Source organism: Eubalaena glacialis, chromosome 3, assembly GCF_028564815.1.
Source record: "Eubalaena glacialis isolate mEubGla1 chromosome 3, mEubGla1.1.hap2.+ XY, whole genome shotgun sequence".
Classification (NCBI taxonomy): Eukaryota; Metazoa; Chordata; class Mammalia; order Artiodactyla; family Balaenidae; genus Eubalaena; species Eubalaena glacialis.
In genome coordinates this window covers 182,388,222-182,411,626 of record NC_083718.1, presented here as the reverse complement: position 1 = coordinate 182,411,626, position 23,405 = coordinate 182,388,222, and the positions used below count along the sequence as shown (strand labels likewise).

At 59.7% G+C, this 23,405-nt stretch overlaps 1 protein-coding gene across 1 annotated transcript; it reads right to left on the bottom strand.

Moving 5' to 3' along the window:
• Window positions 1-272: 272 nt before the first annotated feature.
• Window positions 273-21,570, bottom strand: ATP13A2 (ATPase cation transporting 13A2). Its single transcript, XM_061184865.1, is given in 30 exon segments — window positions 273-493; window positions 585-754; window positions 2,036-2,069; window positions 2,071-2,188; window positions 2,275-2,498; window positions 3,349-3,445; window positions 3,536-3,688; window positions 4,200-4,279; window positions 4,382-4,498; window positions 4,621-4,781; window positions 5,527-5,651; window positions 5,789-5,909; window positions 6,028-6,187; window positions 6,275-6,370; window positions 6,878-7,084; window positions 8,259-8,447; window positions 8,536-8,582; window positions 8,668-8,778; window positions 9,294-9,449; window positions 10,042-10,173; window positions 10,395-10,461; window positions 10,550-10,684; window positions 11,565-11,634; window positions 11,818-11,895; window positions 13,476-13,555; window positions 13,811-13,925; window positions 14,097-14,155; window positions 14,458-14,640; window positions 14,772-14,866; window positions 21,387-21,570. Coding segments are annotated over 30 exon segments (3,525 nt in total). The 5' UTR covers window positions 21,397-21,570; the 3' UTR covers window positions 273-358.
• Window positions 21,571-23,405: the final 1,835 nt, after the last annotated feature.

Below are 23,405 nucleotides of genomic sequence, written 5' to 3'. Positions count from 1 at the left end.
TGAAAAATCAGGGGATGCCGGGAGCAGACACGTGCCAGGGGCACCCAGGTCAGTGGTATCAGGCAGGCCGAGGCAGGAAAATATTATGACTTTATTTGCTACACTGACAGCGGCTCTCAGTGCGGGTGGTGGCCGCTGTCTCTACATGGGGCGTCCGAAGTGGGGGACAAGGGTAGTTAGCATCTCCCCAGGCGGGGGCAGGGAAGGCTGGGCCGGGCAGACGTGGGACATGAGTGTGACAACCGCCAACCTCTGGGCTGCAGGAGCGATGGCAGTGGTGTCTCTGGAGATGGGTCCTGGTCGGTGGCTCAGAAGCAGGGAGATCCAGTGTTTAGGGTGCCGGCCGGCCGGGCCTGCGCTACCTCATGGGCCCGGTGGGCGGTGGCCAGGGCTGCTCGGCCAGCTCCTGCTCCAGCTGCTTGAAGCGTTTCTTGGAGGCCCGTTTGGGCCGGAGCCACCGCAGGCAGCCTGGGAGACACTGGTCCAGCACACTCTGCCGGGGACAGGGAGGGCGCAGGGGGGCAGCTGTGGCTGAGTCCCACCCCCCAGAGCCCCCTCCCACCCCAACGCGGGGCGGGCCCCACCTCCAGCATGAAGGCCCCCACGAAGTTGAAGGCGACCAGGCCCAGCAGCAGCAGCTTGAAGTAGGTGTCGGCGATGCTCCTCAGCGTCAGCAGCCCCTGCGGGAGGCCAGGGACTAGGAGGAGGCCCACCAGGACGAAGCCCAAGAGCACCAGGGCCACCAGGAAGGGCACTGGGGGTGGGGGAGTCCGTCAGGCCAGGGAGCCCAGCACACTCACACCCATGCCCGACGGGACCCCACAGGCACCAGCCCCACAGCCCTTCCCTCCACCTCATCCCCCGTCCCTCCACCTCATCCCCCCTCCCTCCACCTCATCCCCCCCTCCATCACATCCCCCCTCCCTCCATCTCATTCCCCTCCCTCCATCTCCTCTCCCCCACTCTATCTCCTCCCCCCTCCCTCCCTCACACCCCCCCCCCTCCATCACATCCCCCCTCCCTCCATCACATCCCCCCTCCCACCATCTCCCCCCCTCCCTCCATCTCCTCCCCCCTATCTCCTCCCCCCTCCCCTCCATCTCATTCCCCCTCCATCTCATCCCCCCTCCATCTCCACCCCCCTCCCTCCATCTCCTCCCCCCTCCCTCCCTCTCATCCCCCCTCCCACCATCTCATCCCCCCTCCCTCCATCACCTTCCCCTCCCTCCATCTCCTCCCCCTCCCTCCATCTCCTCCCCCCTATCTCCTCCCCCCTCCCCTCCATCTCATTCCCCCATCTCATCCTCCCTCCATCTCATCCCCCCTCCCATCTCCTCCCCCCTCCCTCCCTCTCATCCCCCCTCCCTCCATCTCATCCCCCCTCCCTCCATCTCATCCCCCCTCCCTCCCTCTCATCCCCCCTCCCCTCCATCTCATCCCCCCTCCCTCCATCACATCCCCCCCTCCCTCTCATCCCCCCTCCCTCCATCTCATCCCCCCTCCCTCCAACTCATCCCCCCTCCCTCCATCTCATCCCCCCTCCCTCCATCTCATCCCCCCTTCCCTCCCTCTCATCCCCCCTCCCTCCATCACATCCCCCCCCTCCATCTCCTCCCCCTCCCTCCATCTCCTCCCCCCTCCCTCCCTCTCATCCCCCCTCCCCTCCATCTCATCCCCCCTCCATCTCATCCCCCCTCCATCTCCTCCCCCTCCCTCCATCTCATCCCCCCTCCCCTCCATCTCATCCCCCCTTCCTCCATCTCCTCCCCCCTCCCTCCATCTCCTCCCCCCTCTCTATCTCCTCCCCCTCCCTCCCTCTCATCCCCCCCTCCATCTCATCCCCCCTCCCTCCCTCTCATCCCCCCTCCCCTCCCTCCATCACATCCCCCCTCCCTCCATCTCCTCCCCCTCCCTCCATCTCCTCCCCTCCCTCCATCTCCTCCCCCTCCCTCCATCTCCTCCCCCCTCCCTCCCTCTCATCCCCCCTCCCCTCCATTAACCCCCTCAGCACATCCCACCCCCAGCACAGCAGCACCATTGGTGTAGAGCGGCCGGCGGAAGGGCGCCCCCCTTGGACACGGCCATGGCCAGGATGAGGTACTGGAAGCTGGACAGACAGAAGACCACCGTGTTCTCATAGTTGGGCAGGTTGTCTGGTGCGGGTACCGTCCTGTTCAGAGGCACGAACCTGGGGGCACAGGGACCGGAGTCAGGCAGCGAGGGTGAGGAGGACGGGGCATGGGTGGGATCTGGGGCGAGCTCCCCGCTACTCACCAGGGCTGGGCCACGGTCAGGAAGTAGCCCCCCAGCTGCACGCTGGCCACCAGGGCCACCTGTAGCAGTAGGCTGCTGAGCACGGGCACGCTGAGCAGGGCCCCGGGGGGCCGCGCCTGACCCAGCGCCAGCGCCGGCCGCGTGCGGCTCATGAGCACCGCCACCGTGGTGGTGATGGCCAGGTCGATGACCAGGAACTGCACATCGCCCAGGTTGGTGTTGACCTACCGGCAGGGAGGGAGGGCGGATAGCTCCTAGTCTGATGGGGCAGGCACCAGCCCTGCCCTTAAGGAGTCTGATGGGGAAGGTGTTTTCTTGCCCTGCAACTTGATGGGCAGACGGCACCCTCCTGCCTCTGGGAACTCCCAATCTGATGAAGGAGACACGGCCCTGCCTTCAGGAAGCCCCTCTCCCCGTCTGAGGGAGAAGGCATCCCTGCTGACCTGCGGAGGCCTAAATCTGATGGGAACTACCAGCCTGAGAGGGAGGCTGAGGCTCTGCCTTGTGGAGCCCCAAGGTTTCTGGAGGACACACAGTTCCCGCCCTCAGGTTTAAGGTGGACACAGGGACAAAAGCTGGCGCAAGGCCTGCAGTGCCCCATGGCGTCACCTGTTTCCAGTGGGGGCGAGCAACGCGTGCTCTGAGCAGAGGAGGGGGTGAAACCCTTTGGACAGGAGGCCGGAGGCACAGTCGAGGTCTGAGTTAGGGCGAGCGGGGAACGGGCAGGTTCATGGGAAAGGGGCAGAGGCCTCGGGTGTCCCACTCCTGCCTCTGCCTCCTTCACCCCTGCCTGGGCTCTGCCTCAGTCCCCCCTGCAGATGGGGAGCTCCCAGAGGACAGGGATGAAACGCTAGCGCAGGACAGCCGCTCCCGTTTCTGAGGACCTACTGTGCACCAGGTGCTCAGTGCTTTCATCATCTCAGACAAGCCTCACCGCCGAGGCTCCGGAGCGCCTAAGCCACGCGGCTGGAGCAGGATTTGAGGCCACGCTGTCTGCTCCAGAACCTGCCGGGCTCCTCACCACACTGCTGGGGTCCTCGCCCCGGGCCCGGCACGGGGCCTGCAGATACTCACCGTGTAGAGGATCAGGACAGAGATAAACTGGGTCAGGCTGTACAGGGCCATGTACTTGAAGACGCTGAACGACGTGTCCAGGGAACAACGACCTTCCCTGGGGAGCGGGTATGGGCATGAGGGGGCCCAGGCCGGCTGACGGGCCCTGCCGAGACCCCGCCCCCCACCAGGCCCCTGCCCGCCTCACCTGATGACCATGGGCACACACTCAATGTTGGCCATGCTTGAGGTGAAGGGCGAGACCACTGAGGCCTCGGCCTGGGACAGCGAGATGCCCACGTCAGCCGCCTTCAGGGCCCCGCAGTCGTTGGCGCCATCCCCACACATGCCCACACAGTACCTGTCGGAGAGGGGAGGGCAGGCGCGGCCCGGACTCACGTGCTGGCTCTGAGCCCGGGAGCGCCCTCCTCAGCTGCGAAATGGCCCACCCACCTCCCGGGCTGGCTGGCAGAACACGGGGATGGCTGCATCCCGACTGCCCGCTGGGTGCCTGGGAAATGCTCAGTAAATGGTACGCAGTAGGTGCTCAGTAAATAGGTGCAATTACAGTAGCCACAGGGTCTGTATCCACAGGTTCTGTATCCACGGGGTCTGTATCCATGGATACAGAGAGCCGACTGTACTACGCCATTTTACATAAGGGACTCGGGCATCTGTGGACGTTGGTATCTGCAGGGACTCTCAGAACCAATCCCCCGCAGATACTGAGGGCGGCGAACTACCGTCAGCATGACAGACCCGGGGGCGCCTGCGGGGCTCTCTGAGGCCGATGGCTCCTTAACGCCTGGGGCGGGAAGCAGGGACATATGGGCCAGCTGGGCCCCCGCAGGCCCCTCCCCACAGGCACTCACTGAAGCTTCTGCAGTTCACACACCAGCTCTGTCTTCTGCTCGGGAGCCATGCGGGCAAAGACGGTGCCCTGGACCAGGACCTGGGAGCACAGGGAGACCGGGGAGGGGCTGAGGCAGCCAAGAGGAGGGAGCAGAGCATGGCGAGGTGTGGGGCGACCAGGGAGGCCCGGGGGCAGCCCTACCTTGGGCAGCAGCTTGGGGAAGTGCTTCATAAGGACACCAAAGGTGGACCCGCTGAGGGCCAGGTGGCTGGATCGGGGGTCTGGCTCCATGGTGTAGCTTGCGGCCTGGTCAGGATCCTGGGGGCCCGGGAAGCTCAGCTGAGCTCCCCCTGCCCACCCTGAGAGCTGGGGCCCGGGACAGCTGACATAGGGGTGGAGTCATGGGTGGGGTCTGTGGCGGAACTCGGGGTCAGCCTCACCTGAGCCCCGTTCACGGCTGCAGAGGACTCCACTGGCAGAAGCTCGAGGGAGGCAGGCTGGCCCCGCTCAGGGGGGTTGGCGTGGATGATGGCCAGGCGCTCCTGGGGGCCCACCATGCCGCAGCCCTGGGCCACGGTGACCGCCGTCTGCAGGTTGTCCCCTGGGGGTATGGGGCAAGGTCAGGGTCCAGCTGCTACTGAGGGGGGCCATCCTCACCCTGACACGTATAGATGGGAAAATTGAGGCCGGACAGAATCTGTCTGCCATGACTGGCTGAGTGAGCTCAGGCAGGGTATCAGTGTCTCTGAACCTGGGTTTCCTTGTCTATAAAACTAGGGATCAAAGGTCTTAGGAGAAACTGGGAGCCTGGGTTTGAGTTCCACATATACCTTTTTTTTTTTTTTTTTTTTTTTTGGCCGTGCCATGCGGCATGTGGGATCTTAGTTCCCTGATCAGGGATTGAACCCGCGCCCCCTGCACTGGAAGTGAGGAGTCTTAACCACTGGACCGCCAGGAAAGTCCCCTGAATCTTTCTTTTCTTGCTCCATGAAATTGTCACAACCTTTGAGGCTGACCTAACTTCCCCCATTTCTCAGAGTTGGAAACTGGAACTTGGGGAGAGGTCACCTAGCAGGTGAGCAGCTGGGCTGGAACTCAGGCTGTCCAACACCAGCCCCAGACTCTTTGGAAGTCACTCTACTCCTCCGAGCCTCACTTTCCTCATCTGTCAACTGGGGTGACAATTATCACTCAGGAGGGAGACTGTGAAGATACCTGAAATGTCTGAAAAGGACCAGGCCTGAGGCAGGGGCCCAAAGAGATGCCCCGGGAAGGGACGCCAGGTACCCTCATCTCTGCCCGGAATGGGGTAGATTCTGCCCTCCTAACCCAGGCCCTGCTGGTACCTGTCACCATGACGGTGCGGATGCAGGTCCTTCGCAGAGCCTGGATGACGGGTGTCGTCTGTGGCTTTAGCAGATTCTGCATGACCAGCAGCCCCAGGAGGCTCAGCTTCCACTCCACAGTGTCCCTGGAGGGTGGGCAGACCCGGGTCAGAGGTCACGCAGTGGCCACGACCCCTCCCCCAGACACGGGGCAGGGGCATCGGCCCTGGGCTCTGCCCCCCTCTGCCCACACGAGGCCGGAGGCTCAGTCCCCAGGGCCCACCTCGTCAGTTGCTGAGCTGCTTCCATGCTGGGTGCGATGGGCAGCGGCTTGCTGGCGAGGGCCACCACGCGGTAGCCAGCAGCTGTGTAGCTCTGCAGCATCTGGGCGAAGTCGGTGGGCACTGCCAGGGAGAGGCAGGTGTCACTGGGACGGGGAGGTGGGGGCAGCGACAGGGGCTGGGCGCCCACCCCATTCCGTGCCAAGGCTGACCTGCAGACTCTGGGGCCCTCCCCCTTCACCTGTCTTGGGGTCGCAGAGGCCTGCCACCAGCTCAGGGGAGCCCTTGACGCAGGCCTCGGGCCGAGCCGCCCCCGGCCACGCCACCACCACGCTCATGCGCTGCAGAGCCGATGAGAAGGGGAAATGGCTGAGGATGCTGACCGGCACCAGAGGCTCCTCCTGTAGGGTTGGAGGGGCAGCTCAGGGGCTGGCCTGTGGAGCCCACCCCTCCCAGCCCACGCCCCACAGGCACCCCCCTCAGCTCACCATGCCCTGCAGGTGGAGCTCCTGAAGCGGGGGTTTCATCACTGCCAAGACCTGGGTCCCAAATGTCGAGTCTGTAGCTGGTCCCTCCTCCAGGACCTGGGAGGCAGGCAGAGAACATTGGCATTGAGGGGCCGGGTGCTGGCTTGGCCTGGGGCAGCCAATCCTTGGCCCATGGAGAGAGGCAGTGGGAGAGACTCAAGTTAAACTCATGGAGGACTTCCTTCATGGGAGACTGGATAGAACAGAAGTCAAGAATGTGGGCTTTGGAGTTGGGAGGACCCAAGTTCAAACTCTGGCTTTGCCATTTACAAGCCACTGGGTGACCTTGCAAAAGTTATTCCAAATCTCGCTCAGCCTCAGTTTCCTTCGTGAAGCAGGTTTTAAGCTACCTCCCTGGGGCTATGGGGAGCAGTACATGAGATGAGGCCCGTGCAGCAGAGCGCTGGCACGGGGTAGGTGCTCAGCACTAGGCCTTGGTCATTGTTATTCTCGGTGGTGGGCATGATAGAGACACCCCCTGGAAGTCCTAGAGTGAAGACTGGGTGGGCTTAGTTAGGGCTCGGCTGCCCAGAGGCAGGGGGCGGACCTGCTCGGCCTCCTCACCCAGCCAGTAGATTCCACCATCTTGAGGTCCATGGGGTCACCCACTGGGGTGTCCCGGAGCCGGCTGAGGGTGTGGCAGGTGGCCAGTGCCCGGAGCAGGGGCCCCATGGGAAGGCGGCGGGGCTCTGGGACCAGCGGCAGGAACTCCTGCCCCTTCAGGGGCACCACACCCATCACGTCCAAGCCGTCCTCTGTGAGTGTGCCTGTCTGCAGGGGGCAAGCGGGCGGGCCAGTGATGAGTCCTGGGGTGAGCTGTGCCCCACTGCGCTGGACGCCCACATCCCTGGCCAGGCGGGGCCCATGGGAACCCCAGGAGCCAGAGCTGGACTTCGCTCAAGCAGGTCCCTCTGCCAGGCTGTCCTCCCCAACCCGCAGTGTTTCTTGGTCTGGCATCATTTCCCCCAGGAAGTCTTCTTCTTTAACCCTACAGTTGGGTCTTCTTCTTTAACCCTACAGTTGGGTCAGGTAGTGCTTGCTTGGGGCTCCCACCCATGGCCTCTTTACTACTCCATCATTTGTTCACTGTGGTACCAGGACGAGGGCCTGGCCATGTACAGCTCTCAGTGTAATGAATGAATGAATGAGTGAACGGATGCCTGCCTCTCCCATACCATATTCCAGTGGCTCAGTTACACATCTGGCCCCTTCACTAGCCTGGGAGCTCTGCGAAGACGATCATGCTCCACCCTTTCAGTTTAAATAACGTCCAAACTCCTCACCAGGGCCCGCCAGCCTCTGATGGATCAGGGCTCTGCCTGTTTCATCTTGCCCCGCTCCCTACTGTTCCCCGAGCCCCAGGCACACTGGTCTGTTCCTCCAAGGAGCCATGAGCCACTCTACTTCTTCCCCTCCACCTTGCCAGCCCTGCTCTCCTCTCAGTGTGGTCCACCCCTCAGAGGTCACCAAGGGACCAGAGGAACCTTCCTTGACTGCCCTCCAAGGGAGTGACCCCCATGTACCACCCATCACGTACCCCATTTGCTTCCTCCCTAGAACCCATCACCATCTGCAGCTCTCTGTGGTCCCTGGTTCACTCATTATGGTGGTGGGGACATCTCTGTGTGGGTCACTGCTGGATCCCCAGTGTTGACAGCAGCCCTGGGTACCCAGTAGGCCCTCAGTGGTTCTCAAACAAACAAATTAAATGATTTTAGACATTTCATGCTCCAGACTGTGAGCTTGATGCAGGTGGGAGCTGGGGGTGGAGGGTGCCTCTGAGTGTTTCCATCCCAGGACAGGACCTGGCGGTGGGCAGTGCTCACAGCAGGGGCGCACGGGCAGGCGGCGGCGCTCTGGGCTCAGCAAGCCCTCAGTCAACGTCGCTGAATGAGGGATGTGGGTGTGGGGCGCCTGGTCGTGTGCCCCCCGCCACGGCCCCCACCTTGTCGAAACACACCAGCCGGAGCTTGCCCCCCAGGTTGATGCGCATCGGGTGGATGCAGAAGATGCCCTGGCTCCGCAGCCGGCTCTGGGCGTAGAGCGTGCACACAGTCATGGCGGCAGGCAGGGCGGGCGGCACTGCCACCGTCACCAGGTCCAGAGCCCGGATCACGATCTCGTCCACAGGCACCTGGCAGGGGGCACTGTGAAGGCCAAGGGCCAGGCCGGGTGGGCCCTGGGCCTCCAGTGGCAGCCCCCGCCCGGCCCCCAAGGCTTACCTGGTTGCGGTGGAGGATGAAGATGCTGTAGATGGTGCCGAGGAGAGCTGAGGAGACAGCAAGGGACTCAGCGGGACTGGGGACGGGGCTCCGGGGGGCCACTGGCAAAGTGGGGTGCGGGGGGCCACTCACCCAGGACAGAGAGGGCAGCCACAAACTTCACGCTGTGTTTATAGAACTTGAAGTTGATGGGCCGGGGATGCAGGATGGAGCTCACCAGGGCCCCTTTAGCCGTGCAGAACCCTGGGAGGAGATGGGGAGACCGAGGCAGGGGAAACTGAGGGTCAGGATGACTCCACCCCTCCCCCACACCATCCACACCTCTGGGGTTGTAAGGCATGATGCGCCTGGGGTCAGCAATCACCCAGTTTGGCGGTCACACGGGATGGCCACAGGCCTTGCCCAGCCTTCATAAGCTTAGTAAATAAGGAATGAGTAGTACCATCTACAAACTGGGTGGTTTCACTTAAAATTCAGATGTGTGGCTTTCGCTGAAAAATGTCAAATCTGGTGACACACTGGGTCCCTTTCACACGTGGCAGGGGCCTGCTGGAGATGTACAGCACTGCTCTCTTCCTAAGGGGTGGGCTCCTTCCTTCTTGCCACGTCCCTGCCCACTCCAGCCAATCCCAAGTAGGGGTGGGACGTGCCTGAGTCGCACAGCAGGGCAGTGGCAGAGATGGGTCCTGCCCGGCTCTGTGTCACCTCTCCTCTAGGTGCTGGGCCCAGCATCCCTCCCCACTTCCCAGACTCGTTACCTGTCTGGGTCACCACTGCCAGGACATGGGGTCCTACAGAGGCCCGGGCCTGCAAGATGAGGGTCCCACAGAAGAGCGTGTGCCGCTGGTGGGTCTCTGGGAAGTAGGGCACCGGTCCCTCCGGCAGGGCGGTCTTCAGCACTGGAACGCTCTCCCCTGGGAGGGATGTGGTATGAGGTCTATGCTGCTCCCTCCCACCAGCAAGACCAAGCCTTATGCCTAGGACTGTTACGGAAGCCCCAGGCCTCATTTAACGCTTGTAACTATGTGTGAAGAAATCACTGCCCCCATTTTACAGAGAGGTACACTGAAGCTCAGAGAGGGCAAAAGACACAGACACAGTGAGACAGTCCTGGGATGTGTGCAGCCAGTTTCCAGGAACCATCTCTCAGGGGAGCCAGAAAGAGGTGTGAGCATACAGCATGGGCAGAGTGGGCGGGGCCAGGGTGGGGGGCAGGCGTTGTTCTCCTTCTGTTGGAATTATTTTGTAACAAGCTGTGTTACTTTTATAGTTCAAATAAGATATTGACACGAGAGGGCTTAACCTCTGTAAAGCCCTGAGCTCGCTGCCTGGCAAAGAGTAGCAGTGCCTCACCCAGCATCTGCAGGGGTAGGACCGGCTGAGGCCGGGACTGTTACCTGAGCAAAGGGAAAAGAGAACTCCATCTAAAAGTTCTGACGCAAGGCAGAGAGGCTCGGTGGCACGGGAGGGGGCACGGGAGGCTGCTCGCCAGGGGCAGGCACTGACCTGTCAGAGAGCTCTCATTGACCATGCACTCGCCAGCCACCAGGGCAGCATCGCAGGGCATCAGCCCACCCTCCTGGGGCAGCACCAGGCAGTCTCCCGGCACGAGCTCACTGGAGTCGACCCATTCCTCCTCTGCGGGCAAGCAGGGGCCTCAGTATAGCCTGGAGGGGACTCCCCCACTGCCTCCCCCAGCCTTTGTCTCTCCCCCAGCCTCTCTCCCTCCCCCAGCCTCTCACCTCCCCCAGCCTCCCTCCCTCCCCCAGCCTCACCTCCCCCAGCATCCCTCCCCCAGCCTCCCTCCCTCTCCCAGCCTCTCTCCCTCCCCCAGCCTCTCACTTCCCCCAGCCTCTCACCTCCCCCAGGCCGGCACACGCACACCCGTACAGACAGCTGGACCATGTCCCTCAGAGTCTGGCTTTGCTGTGGGCAGGGGGACAAGCAGGGAGTGGGTGGGTGGAGGTCCCCTCGGACACCGCCTGCCCTGTCCCTTCCACCTCACACCGCACACCTTTCTGGTCTTGTATATCGACACGCAGATGGAGATGATGGAGATGAGGAAGATGCACAGGGCATACCAGTAGTAGTAGTCAGCCAGCCACAGCCCGATGCTGAAGGCCTGGAACCCATAGTAGGGGTTCAGTGCCTGGGGGAGGGGCGGGGAGGCAGCGTCAGGGCCCAGGTCCCCCAGGGCAGCCCAGCCATAGGCTGGGCCTCCTGTGCCCACGGAAGCAGAGGGCCCGGCAGTTGCCAAAGGACTAAAGCCAGGCCTGTCTCCTGGCCAGTCCTGTCCAGATGTCCCTTGAGCCACCAGCTTCTTTGCTCTAAAGAGGACACATGGGTGTTTACACGCCAGGCCCCTGCTAAGCACATCATCTAAATGTCACACGATGGTGAGGACAATTCCACAAGGCAGATGCTACCATCAGCTTCATTTTACAGCTGAGGAAACTGAGGCACAGAAGGGTGAAGTCACTTGCCTAAAACCACACAGCTCCCAAGTGGCTGACTAGGGTTTACATCAGGCCAGACTCCAAGGCCTCCTCTCTGTCTCACAGGTGTCTGCCCCTGGCTCAGAGGGCTGGGATGTTAGCAGTGTACTCCAGGTGTGTCCAGGTCACTGGCTTCCCTTTGTCCACACGTGACCCTGGCCATGCCACGCCCCCCCCCTGTAGCTCCGGTTCCTCATGTGTGAACGGAATGTCCCTACCACGAGGCTGTTGGAGCGTGAAAGTGGGTAATGCACGGAAGGGACCCAGACTCTGGAACCTGGCGCTTGGCACACAGCAGGAGCCCAGGCTGTGTGGGTTTGTCTCTTGGCCTCTAATCCCCAGCCCCAGACCAGAACTTCCAGTTCCTCTCCCTGAGCTGACTGGGGCTGCTTCTGAGACAGCTCTCCACCATGGAGAAGAGGACAGCTGGTACAATCTGCCTCTGTAAGGGTGGCCCAGAGAGGGCAAGCCCCTGGCCCAGGTCACACAGCCAGCTCAGGCCAGAGCTGGGGCGAGGCCCAGGGACAGCCCTACCTCGTCCACCAGCAGCTGGGGATAGGACTTGACTGGTACACTGATCACGTTGGGGCCGTAGATGGTTTTCCTGTAAGAGGAAAAGCGGCAGGGCCATCAGATGGAGGGGCTGTGGCAGCTGGACCCTCTAGCGGCGACGGAGCTCCCTACTTTCCAGCTGGGGAAACTGAGGCCCAGAGAAGGCAGGTGACTGGAAGAAGGCCACACCCAGGGGGGCAAGAGAGGGGGCCCCAGCTCTCAGGGCAGCACCCACCTCATGGTTTGGTCCTGGAGGCTGAGGCCAGTGCTGGAGCAGTGGAGGTCGTCACAGGTGCGGCCATGGTCCAGCAGGCTGGGAGGACGGGGAGGGGGCGCTCATGTGGGTGGTGGGGTCTGAGCTCTGCACCCCCCACCCCTCCTGGCCCACCTCTGCCACACCGAGCTCCCGGGAGAAAGCTGGTCCCTCACGAACTCTGGGCCTAACTTTCTCCTTTTGTTCCTCTGATCGGGCCCCAAACCATCTCACCCAGGAAAAACAATGAGAGATGATAATACTTAACAGTGACAACAGCCGCTATTATTTAGTGACATTTAGAGCTTTCTTTACAATGATGCCTTCTTAGGTAAGTCACTTAACCTCTCTGGGCCTCAGACTTCTCATCTGCAAGATGCAGACGGTGACAGCATCTCCCTCACAGGGCTACGGGTGGATTAAATGAGATAAGTTTTGCAAAGTGCTTGGATGGTTCCTGGCACTTACTAGGTGACAAAGGTCAGCGATTTTTTTTTTTTTTTTGGCTACGTTGGGTCTTCGATGCTGTGTGAGGGCTTTTCTATAGTTGCAGCGAGCGGGGGCTACTCTTCGTTGCAGTGCACGGGCTTCTCATTGCAGTGGCTTCTCTTGTTGTGGAGCACGGGCTCTAGGCATGCGGGGCTTCAGTAGTTGTGGCACGCGGGCTCAGTAGTTGTGGCTCGTGGGCTCTAGAGCACAGGCTCAGTAGTTGTGGCGCACGGGCTTAGCTGCTCTGCAGCATGTGGGATCTTCCCGGACCAGGGATCGAACCTGTGTCCCCTCCGTTGGCAGACGGATTCTTAACCACTGCGCCACCAGGGAAGTCCCACGTCAGCAAGCTTTGCTATTCCTCTCACGTAGCAGAGGCTGTTGGTGCCCTCCCCACACCCCCTTGGAATTCACGTCTGCGCGGTGCAGCCTCTTACTGGAAACACCTGTCCTGGCTTGAGGGCTTCTCCTGGCTGCATAAGCACGGTCTGCCCGTGAGCCAGGAAGGCCAAAGTTGTGCAAGAGTTCATGTATTCCACAACTGGTAACGGTAGGAAGGTGATGGGTACGTACCCCTGGTTTCCTCACTCCTTGGGTGAGGGCACCCTGAGGTGCGTGCTCTACACTGGGTCAAAGGGATCCCCAAGGGACTGTGCTCCAGGTGCCCACATCAAGCCCCCTCCACCGGCTGCCTTCTCTTCCCGGCCTCACTTCCCCTACGTCTCCTGGCATCACCTTGCAAACAGATTCCCTGCACTTGAATCCTCGTCTTGAGGTCTGCTTCTCGGGGCTCAAACTAAGACATAAACTGAGCTCATATTTATCAAGCACTTAGTAGGTGGCAGAGCAGGTACAAGACGCCAAACAGAAGGTCCAAGTCCAGAGCTTACGGTCTGATTCACAGCAGTGTTGCCACCTCAGGCCAGGTGCCGTGCCAAGCCTTACATGACAGTAATATACTTTACCCTCGAAACAACCCTAGGAGGCCGGGATTCCCTTCATGAGCTATTTACAGACAGGCTCAGCGATTTGAGGGGGTCAAGGCACAGAGCTGAGAGGGGAGTCCAGGCTGGGCCACCTCATGCCACCTCCTCTGCCCAATGCAGCACGCGCTGTGGGCGTGGTGTAGCAGTGCCGGCCCTGACCCCTACCTGACTCGGCAGAAGGCCTGCTGGGTCTCGATCCAGACATAGCGCTGGCCCCGGAAGAGGTAGTAGCGCAGCGTCCGCTGCTGGGTGGGAGAGAGGAGAGGTGGGCTGGAGGCGGCCCCAGGAGGAGTGTGTTGGGGGCGGCAGGGGGATGGCACAGGAAAGAGGCGGGAGAGGCACGGAAGGGTAAAAGGTGATCGGCCAGCATCCTGGACGACTGGGAGAAGAGAACCAGAGGTGCCCGGAGAACAGCTGGAGTCCAGCCCCCATTGTACAGGGTGTGAATCTGAGGCCCAGAGACAGGCAAGGACTTGTCCAGAACGCAGCTGTCCACTTACTGCCTCCTCGGTCCTATGGAGCTGGGTGGTGTCCTTCCATGTCCCCTCTGGTAGTGTCCCCACAGCTGCCTGGCTCCGGCCGTCCTCCGCCTGGGTCTGTGGGGGCAGCTCCAGGCTGGGGATGGGGGTGGAGTTACCGTGGAGCCCTGGGAGCTGCCCCAGCACCTTCCCATCCCCACAGAGCCACCTTCCCTCTCTCGGATGGGAGGCCCCGGGATCAGAGCCTTCGTGGGGGGAGGGCAGGGGGAGCAGGGGCTCCTGGGAAGGGGCGATGGGGCTGTCTCACCTGTCTTTGCTGATGGCCTCAGTCTGCACCTGGACAGTATAGAGCTGCCACGAACTATCCTGGAACACGGAGGTGTGGACTCAGTCCTGGAAGAGACCCCTCCCCTCCCCGGCCCCACCCGACAGCCAGGTGGCCCCTGCTGGAGGAGGCAGGGATCAAGGATAGAGGTGACCTCCTCGGGAATCACCCACCCCGTCCCGTCTGCCCACTGCTCAGATGGGAAAGCTGAGGTCCAGGGAGGAGAAGCACCTGTGTAAGGTCCCACAGAACGTCAGCTGCCAGGTTGGGCTGAGAACCCGAGCATCCTCCGCCCCGCAACCCTCTCCAGCTCCAGGCTCGCCCCTGCTCCCCTGTCTCTCACCTCTTTGTCTCTTATTTCGATAACGAGGGTTTCGGCGCGGGCCAGGCTGCACGGCTGGAGCCGCAGCCGCACCCGCCACACGGGCTTCCATCGGAAGAGCAGCAGAGGGATCCCCGCCATCATCCAGACCACGATGTGATAGCCGATGACCCTCCATGGACTGCCACAGTAGCCGCTGAGCCTCTGTGGACACGGGCGAGAGCAGGCCAAGGTAGTGGGGTGGGCGGGGGCTGGAGGAGGAAGCCAGGGTATCCGGGTGGGCCGGGGTATCACCCCCACCTGGAGTTGCCCCTGCCCCTCCCCTGCCCACGTACCACGGATGAAACTGAGGAGCTGAGGGGATCTATAGATGTCTCTATCGTCAGGGTCCCATAACCGGCGGGCGTGCTGCCCACGAGCGGGCTGCTGTCTGTGGACAGAAGGGAGAAACGTCATTTGGTGGGGGGTTGGGGGGGGCTCCTCCTTCCTTCTTTAACCATGACTTAAGCACAGTCATTTTATAAATCTGGTCTGATAAATCCAGTAACTCGAGTCTTCACGGGTCTGTTACTGGGCTATCCTGTTGGTCCTCACTCGTAGTACCTTGTTTCCTTGTGCGTCTGGCAATTTCTGGCTCCGTGTGGGCCCAGAGTCGGGGGACGGGGCCTGCTGAGCACTTTGAGCTTCAAGAGCACCCGCACATCCAGCTATTAGCTTCCTGGGAGCTGTGTGTCCCACTTTCCATCTGCTCTCCACTCTGAGGGCAGGGACAGGGCTGCTCATCCTTTTTCTTTTTTTAGACGTCATTTTTTTTTTTTTTAATAAATTTATTTATTTATTTATTTTTGGCTGTGTTGAGTCTTCGTTTCTGTGCGAGGGCTTTCTCCAGTTGCGGCGAGCGGGGGCCACTCTTCATCGCGGTGCGCGGGCCTCTCACTATCGCGGCCTCTCTTGTTGCGGAGCACAGGCTCCAGATGCGCAGGCTCAGTAGTTGCGGCTCACGGGCCCAGTTGCTCCGCGGCATGTGGGATCCTCCCAGACCAGGGCTCGAACCCATGTCCCCTGCATTGGCAGGTGGATTCTCAACCACTGTGCCACCAGGGAAGCCCTTAGACGTCATTTTTATTTATTTATTTATTTTTAATTTATTATATTTTTTAAAGTTTATTTTTGGCTGCGTTGGGTCTTTGCTGCACGCGGGCTTTCTCTAGTTGCGGCAGGAGGGGGCTACTCTTCGCTGCAGTGTGCGGGCTTCTCATTGCAGTGGCTTCTCTTGTTGCGGAGCACAGGCTCTAGGCACATGGGCTTCAGTAGTTGCAACATGCGGGCTCAGTAGTTGCGGCATGCGGGCCCTAGAGCGTGTGGGCTTCAGTAGTTGTGGCGCATGGGCTCAGGAGTATTGGCATGCGGGCTCTAGAGCACAGGCTGAGTAGTTGTGGCTCGCGGGCTCTAGAGCGCAGGCTCAGTAGTTGTGGCACATGGGCTTAGTTGCTCCGCGGCATGTGGGATCTTCCTGGACCAGGCATCGAACCTGTGTCCCCTGAATTGGCAGGTGGATTCTTAACCACTGCGCCACCAGGGAAGTCCCTGCTCATCCTTTTTCAACCCTCATGCCCAGCACAGGCCTGGCAGTGAGGAGATGCCGAGAAGTCGAGTATGGACTGATAAAATGTCAGGGCAGCCATGAAAGGGCAGTTTCACTCTGAAGGTGAAATGGGGGGCGGAGGAAGGAAGAACCCAGTCACTGGGGGTGGACTGGAGAGGAGGGGTGAGCTGAGCAAGCCCCCAAGGCTCAGGAGAGAAGCCGCTATGTGCCAGGGCCCAGCTGAACAGCTGACAGGTTCCTTCTGTGAGGAAGGGCCCACTATCACCCCCATTTTACAGATGGGTAAACTGTGGCTCAGGGAAGACCAGTAGGCATCTCTACCGTAGAAACTCTTTTTTTTCTCCTGCCTCCCCTGCTGTAGAGCTGCGGTCCTAGAAAAGCAAGCAGACAGTGGGTGTTCTGGGGCCCGGGACGGGGTGGGGCTCATGGCCTCTGCCAGGGTTTCTCTAACTGTGCTCCCTGGACCTCTTGGGGAACCTGTTAGACATGAAGATGCCTGGGCCCCTCCCAGACCTGCTGGCACAATGGCAGCGGTGCTGAGCATCTGCATGTTTCCCAGGACCCTCTGGAGAAGTTCACTAAGGGGGATGGGAAAGCAGGGAAGGTAGGGGGCAACCTGCTGGTTTTCTGGCCTCCCTACTCCTCCTCCCCAACCAGAGCCCTGCAGAGGCCTGATCTGAAAGTTTCACCCAATAAGCCCAGGGTGTCCCAAGCAGCTGCCCGTCACAACATCCCCAGCCTCTCAGCTGTTCTGTCCCCAAACACTTGGGTTTCTGCAGCTTCTCCAAGCCCCAAAGCAACCATGATTGTCAACATTTCCCGAGGCCCCACTATGTGAGGGCTCTGCTCCTGGTCCTTCTTACATGGCTAACATAATGACCCTGCCATGTAAGCACAATAATTATCCCCTTTTTATAGAAGAAAATTAGGCTCAGAGAGGTTAAGTAACTTGCCCAAGATCACACAGCCAAGTACATGGTAGTGTCAGGATGCAATCCTAGGCAGGCTGACTCCAGGGTGGGGTTTCTTTTTTTTTTTTTTGGCTGCGCTGGGTCTTCTCTAGTTGTGGCGAGCAGGGCCTACTCTTCGTTGTGGTGCATAGGCTTCTCATTGCGGTGGCTTCTCTTTGTTGTGGAGCACGGGCTCTAGGCGCACGGGCTCAGTAATTGTGGCTCGCCGGCTCTAGAGCGCAGGCTCAGTAGTTGTGGCGCACGGGCTTAGTTGCTCCGCTGCATGTGGGATCTTCCCGGACCAGGGCTCGAACCCGTGTCCCCTGCATCGGCAGGCAGATTCTTAACCACTGCGCCACAAGGGAAGTCCCAGGGTGGGTTTTAATTCCCATCAGACCACGCAGAGTCTGTTCTGTCCTATCGCAGCCCCCCATATCTCCACATAAGGACTGTGATAATAATTACTATGGTAATTACCATAATAAGAACAGCCAATATCCATTAAGCACTTCCCAGGTGACAAGAGCTGCTCTAACCCTCCACGCGAATTAGCTCATTTAACCCTCTGGCAACACGATGAGGGGACTCTTATTTTTCCCATTTGTACAAATGAGGGAACCGAGGCTCAGAGTCACAAAGGCCCCCTGGTAAATGGTGGAGCCAGGAAGTCAGAGCCCAGATCTTGTGTTTTGGGGGCCAATGTGGGCACTTCCAGAGAACAGGGCATATGCCCTGTGCCGCCTGAGGCCTCTTTCAAACAAGATGACTCAAAACCCAAATTAACCCAAGCCCCACCCACGGTCAATCCCTCCCCTGTCCACTGGGTAACTCAGAAAATATATGGAGCTGCCACCAGCTCCAGAAAGGGCCTGGTCTCTGGGGAACTCACACACATACACCGCTCCCACACATACACACGAAGCCTGTAGCTCTCAACCATCCGGGTGTCTGGCCAACAGTAAAGTCTCAAAGCCAGAGGGCAGGAGGCCTGGTCAGCCTTCTGCCCTGGGGCTCAGAGACCCCAGCCTGGGTCCCCTGGGGTGGTCCCTTTTGCTCTCTGGTCCCGGCCCAATCCAGCTTGCGAGTGAGGCTTGTCAGGGCACGATTTGCTTCCCTTCCTGACAACAGCCCGCAGACAAGAAACAGCCGAGGCCCTTCTGCTCTGTGGGGTGTGTGTGTTGTGCAGGGGCGGGGGGAGGCTCGCCCTGGATCCTGTCTTGGGGGGCAGAACAACAGGCATTCAGGGCAACTGACCCGGTCTGGCGACCTGGGTTCTCAGGTCCTTGGCCACCAACAAGCCACAGCCCTTTTCTTGTCCCCTCCTCAAAAGGCCACAGTCCCAGCTGTCCTTCTTGCCAAAGCCCCTCACCAGCCCTGGAGACCTGCTCCTTGAGTGGGTCAGGGCGGGTAGTTTCACCCCCTTTAGGGCTCTTCTCGGGTGGTTTCTGGGGTGTAAGGAAAAAGAGCACCTTAGGGGGGGACTTCCCTGGTGGTCCAGTGGTTAGGACTTCGTGCTTCCACTGCAGGGAGCATGGGTTCGATCCCTGGTTGGGGAACTAAGATCCCCCACAAGCCCTCGGTGCGGCCAAAAAACAAAAACAGCAACAACAAAAAGAGTACCTCAGGGCTATCAGGGGCTGACACAGGCCAGGCACTGTTCAAGGGCTTTACACATATCGATTCATTCATTCTTCACCACTGTGAAGTGGGGACTACTTTTATCCCTATTTTACAGACTAGGAAACTGAGGCCCAGAGAGGTGAAGTAAGCTGCCCAAAGGCCACACAGCCAGCATGCGGCGGGACGTGGATCCAGGCAGTGCGGCTGTAGGGTCCACGCTCTTAACGACGGCACTACCAGCGCCATCGCTGTCGTCCCCATCAGTAACTGTGCTCCTGGCTCTCTCACAAGTGCCTCAGCCTCTCCAGGCTTCCGTTTCCCATCTCTAGGATCATAACCCCAAAGTAGCTGGCACATGGGGTGTTTGAAGTTCCTGAAGCATGGCCTGTACAGGCGGGCATTGCCGGCTCCCCTGCCAAGAAGATGTGGCTTCCGCTCTGACCCATTTCTCAGGCTCCCCTCTACATTCCCATTGCCCTGTCTGAAAACCCACAGCTGTGCCATTGCTCCCCTGTGTGCACTCAACAGCTCTTCCCCGGGCCTTCAAACCCTCAGGCCAGCAGCTGTGCTGGGGATGGGACTGCAGCATGCTGCGCTGACCCCAGGTGGGCCACTTTGCTCCTGCCGATCTGCTTTCCTCCTGCAACAATCAAGCAACTTATCCCATTTTACAGATGAGAAAACTGAGTCCTGAGAGAGGCAGTGTGCCCACCAATTTGTCTCGCAGCTGGAAGGGGCCTTACTCCAAAATCCTCTCTGCCCACCTCACCCCCACCCACTGACACCAACACATCAGGCTTGCACAGGTGTCATCGCCCTCCCGCTCACAGTGCCTGGCATGTGGCTGGGACTCAGGAACCATTTACTGAATGAATGAACCAATGAATGAAGGTTGTACACCTCACTGACATAACAGAGCATGGAAGCGATGGTGCAAGAGTCACTGTGTCCATCTCCTGCCTCTGGGTCAGCTGGGAGGTGCAGAGGAACAAGCCTCTTCTTGAAGGGCCCTGCCAGAGACCATCTGGAGCTGCCCTCACTGAATCACTTCCCCCAGGACCTAAACAATGTTCCCTCTGGAAGTTCTTCCTTGTGTCTATCACACACCCATCATTTCACAAGGATGCTCTCCCCGTCAACCTGGGGAAGGAGGAAGGGAACTTGAAGGAGGAAGTCACATCTGTGGAACACTCTAGTCTCCCAGCAAGGTCAAGCCCAGGGCACGCTCTTGCAGAACATCTGTCAAAACACTCAGAAGGGCTTGTTTATCTCTATTCGCATCGCAGTCTCCCCAGGGATGGCACAGGAGGGTCAGAGCAGTGTCTGATCTCTTCCGGTACCACCAGCTCAGGCCAGCTGCTTGGGATGAGAATACTTTGACAAATGACTGACTGCATTGCTCTTCTGAATAACAGCGACTGATCTTCACGCGTAACCCTCTGAGGGAGGGACTATTATCATCTCATTTTACAGTTGGGGAAACTGAGGAACACAGCTTCAAAATCCCTTGCCCGGGGTCATACAGCTTGCAAGGGGAGAAGCTGAAAATGAGTGGGTCTAAATGAACACATTCCTCTCACTTCATCCTCACAGCCACCTCTCCAAAAGTATGGATTAGGATTCCCATTTAAAATGAGGCACAGAGGTTGATTAACATGTCCAAAGTCACACAGCTCTGAGTGGTCAAGATTAGACTTGAACCTAGTCTGACTCCCCGGCCCTGGGGCAGTGCCACGAGTACTGCAGAGCGGAGGGGCTGGCGTCAAAGCCATTTGGGAACCTCTTGTTTCCTGCGGAAGCACTGGTTTCCTGCTGATGACCTGGCAGAGGCCCAGGGCAGCACTGCTGCCTCCTCCCTTGCCGTGCTTCTCCTGTGGCCAAAAGCTCCTCTCCTGGGCTAGGCTGAGTGTGAGGGATAATCTGCCAGGAGCTCCCTAATCTTTGGATCTGGAGTCCAGGGGCCATATTTCCTCAGCCTCTTTCCCCTTCCTCACCCTGGGTGCACCCTAGAGTTGGGTGGGGGAGGGTGGGGAGTAAGGTGGGAGACCGGAGGGAGAGACCTGAACTGAAGGGTCTGCAGCTGCAGAGAGGATGCTCAAGAGTTGGTGGCCCTTGGCTGAGGTCTAGGCTCTGAGTGACCCACGTGGAAATGAGACCCTTCTAAACACGAGAGGTCTACTGGCACCATTTGCAGCAGGTAGAATTAGACTCTGGAAAGGGTGGCCTCCAGACACAGGGCCTGGGACAGGTAACATGGAGGGTGTGGTCCCTGGACCGGGGTGCTAACAGGCTTGCTCTGGTGGCCTGACTCAGGGGATCAGGAGTGGCATTTGTGCCCCAGGGCACTCCGATCCAGGGACTCAGGAGCCCTGGCTTCTCCAACCCCATTCATTCATTCAGCCAAGAGGAACAACCGCTCAGAGGCCCTGGATGCAGCGGCCTCCACGTCTCTTCCCCCACCTGGACATCCGTCACTGCGCGGGGACATTTCCCCGCGCCCCGCCACCGCGGCCCCCGGATTATCCTTTTGCACGGCGGCGCCAGGCGCTTCATCTCCCAGGGCTTTAGGAAGGCGCGGAGTGGACGGCTCTGCGCGGTGCCATCCCCGGGCTACGGGCCTCTCTGGGAAGGGGGAGGGCACGGGCGAGGGGATGTCCCAGGGGCCGCTCCCTCGGCCCGCGCCCCCGCGGTGGGGGTGTCCCCCCACGACAGGTGCGACGACGGGCGGTCCGGGGACCGCGCCCGGTTCCTGTCGGCTGGGGCTGCGCGCTCACCTGCGCTCATGGCGGCTCCTCGCGCTCATCGCCGGGCCCGGGCGTCGCGATGCCCCGCGGTCGGGGCCGAGGCGGAAGGCCGGGGGCGCGGGGGGCGGCGGGGCTGGGCGGCCTGGGACACCTGCAGGACTCAACAGCTGGAGCGTCAGCGAAGGTGCCGCAGTCAGGCTCTGCGCACCGCCAAGCCCCGCCCCGCCCTCTGCGGCCCTGCGTCCGCCCGCGCGCCGCGGGGTCTGCCGGGATTTGTAGTCCGAGGTCTCTCCCAACGCGCACGCAGGGGCGGGGCGCCGAGAGACAGACGCCACAGCCCTGGGACAGACCGACACATAGAGAGGAGGACACTCAGGGAATCCGACAGGACAGCCCTCAGACACATGAACACATAGACACACACTCAGAGGAATTAGCCCTTAGATGCACAAACACAAGTACACAATGCCCTTCCCACTCCTCACAGATTCGCATAAAGAGAGAGTTGTGACCCAGAGATACACAATTCTCAGACACGCACACAAAAGCAGGACACTCAGGGAAACAGGACAGCTTTGGTACACAAACACACAGGTACACAACAACCTCGGACACACACATAGATACACACACACAGAGGCTAGACTCCCGGGACACGGACACAACACACAGATTCACACACAGAGGTGATACTTAGAGACAATGCAGACATACCCAGTAGTGTGACACTTAGAAACAGGTAAGACAAGCCCCCACCCCCGCCGTTAAGTACAATGCATGGCTGGTTCAAGCTGGTCCGTCTCTTGTAGGCTCTGTGAACTTGGGCAAGCCACGTAACCTCTCTGGGCTTCATTTCTTAACCTATAGGAGGACGATGACATTAGCAATACCTGCTTGATAGATTGTTGTGAGTCCCACAAGAGAAAAAGCATGTAAAGCACTTGGGACAGTGCCTGGCTCTGCTGCATAAATGTCAAAGAAAGAAGATAACACCTGCCCAGAGACTCACAGGCTCAGATACGTGTCACAGGGATATGTGTGGACACAGGGAGGCACTGCAGTGATGCACAGAAGGCCTCTAAAATGCCACAGAAACAGCCGAGGCATAACCCCCTTCTCAGAAGCCTCACAACATGACCACAGACAAACCTGCACAGGTGGGAACAAGGAAGCCCCTGAAGGGCACCAAGACCTCGTGTTTGTATGCAGTGTTATCACATTACCTCATAGCGACAGGCACAGACAAGGTGTCCCCTGACCCTGGGGTTGATGGCTTCTGGACTAAGGATCTCCAAAGGATCAGAGACCCCAGGCTCTGGGGCAAACCAGGGAAGGATCACATTAGGGCCAAGGCTAGGACTGGGCTTGAGACATCATCATGTATCCAGTATGAATTTCTGCAGTGCCGGGCACTGTTCTAGGAGCTAGGAACGGGAGGGTGAACAAACAGACATGGGGAGCAGCCAAAGGCCAGCAGAGGAAAACTCCAAAGTAACCTGTAGTGGAAAGGGCTGGAAGGAGACAGAGCTGCGATGGAGAGTAATGGTGGGGGAGAGACTCCAGAGGGGAAGCAGGGAAGGCCTTGACAGTATCTGATCCATACCAAGAACTCAATACATACACTTGATAAAGGGGTACATATCAGCAGGACTTGCTGATGCATGGGAGGTGGAGGTCTAGGAATGGAATCAAAGATGCCTCTCCTCCCTGGGTTTTGGTCTGAGAAGGTAGGGGGTGGTGGAGCCATTCGCTCAGCTGGGGCAGGCTGCTGGTGGAGCAGGTTGACCACCTGGGGGATGGGGCTGGCTTCACTCAGTTCAGCTGAGAAGACCTGTTTCTTCTGCTGATGCCTCAGTGAGGGCAGCCTACTGAACTTCTCAGAGCCCCTGTTTCCTCCCCCAGGGCTTAGCTGGATGTCTGGCAGACCACTTAACCAGGGGAACCCTGATTTCCATGGCAGGCAGGATGGCTAGGTTTGTATAAATGACTTGCTCAGATGGCCTTGCCAAGAGGCAGTGTGGTACAGTGGCAAGGGGCTGGGCTCTGGCA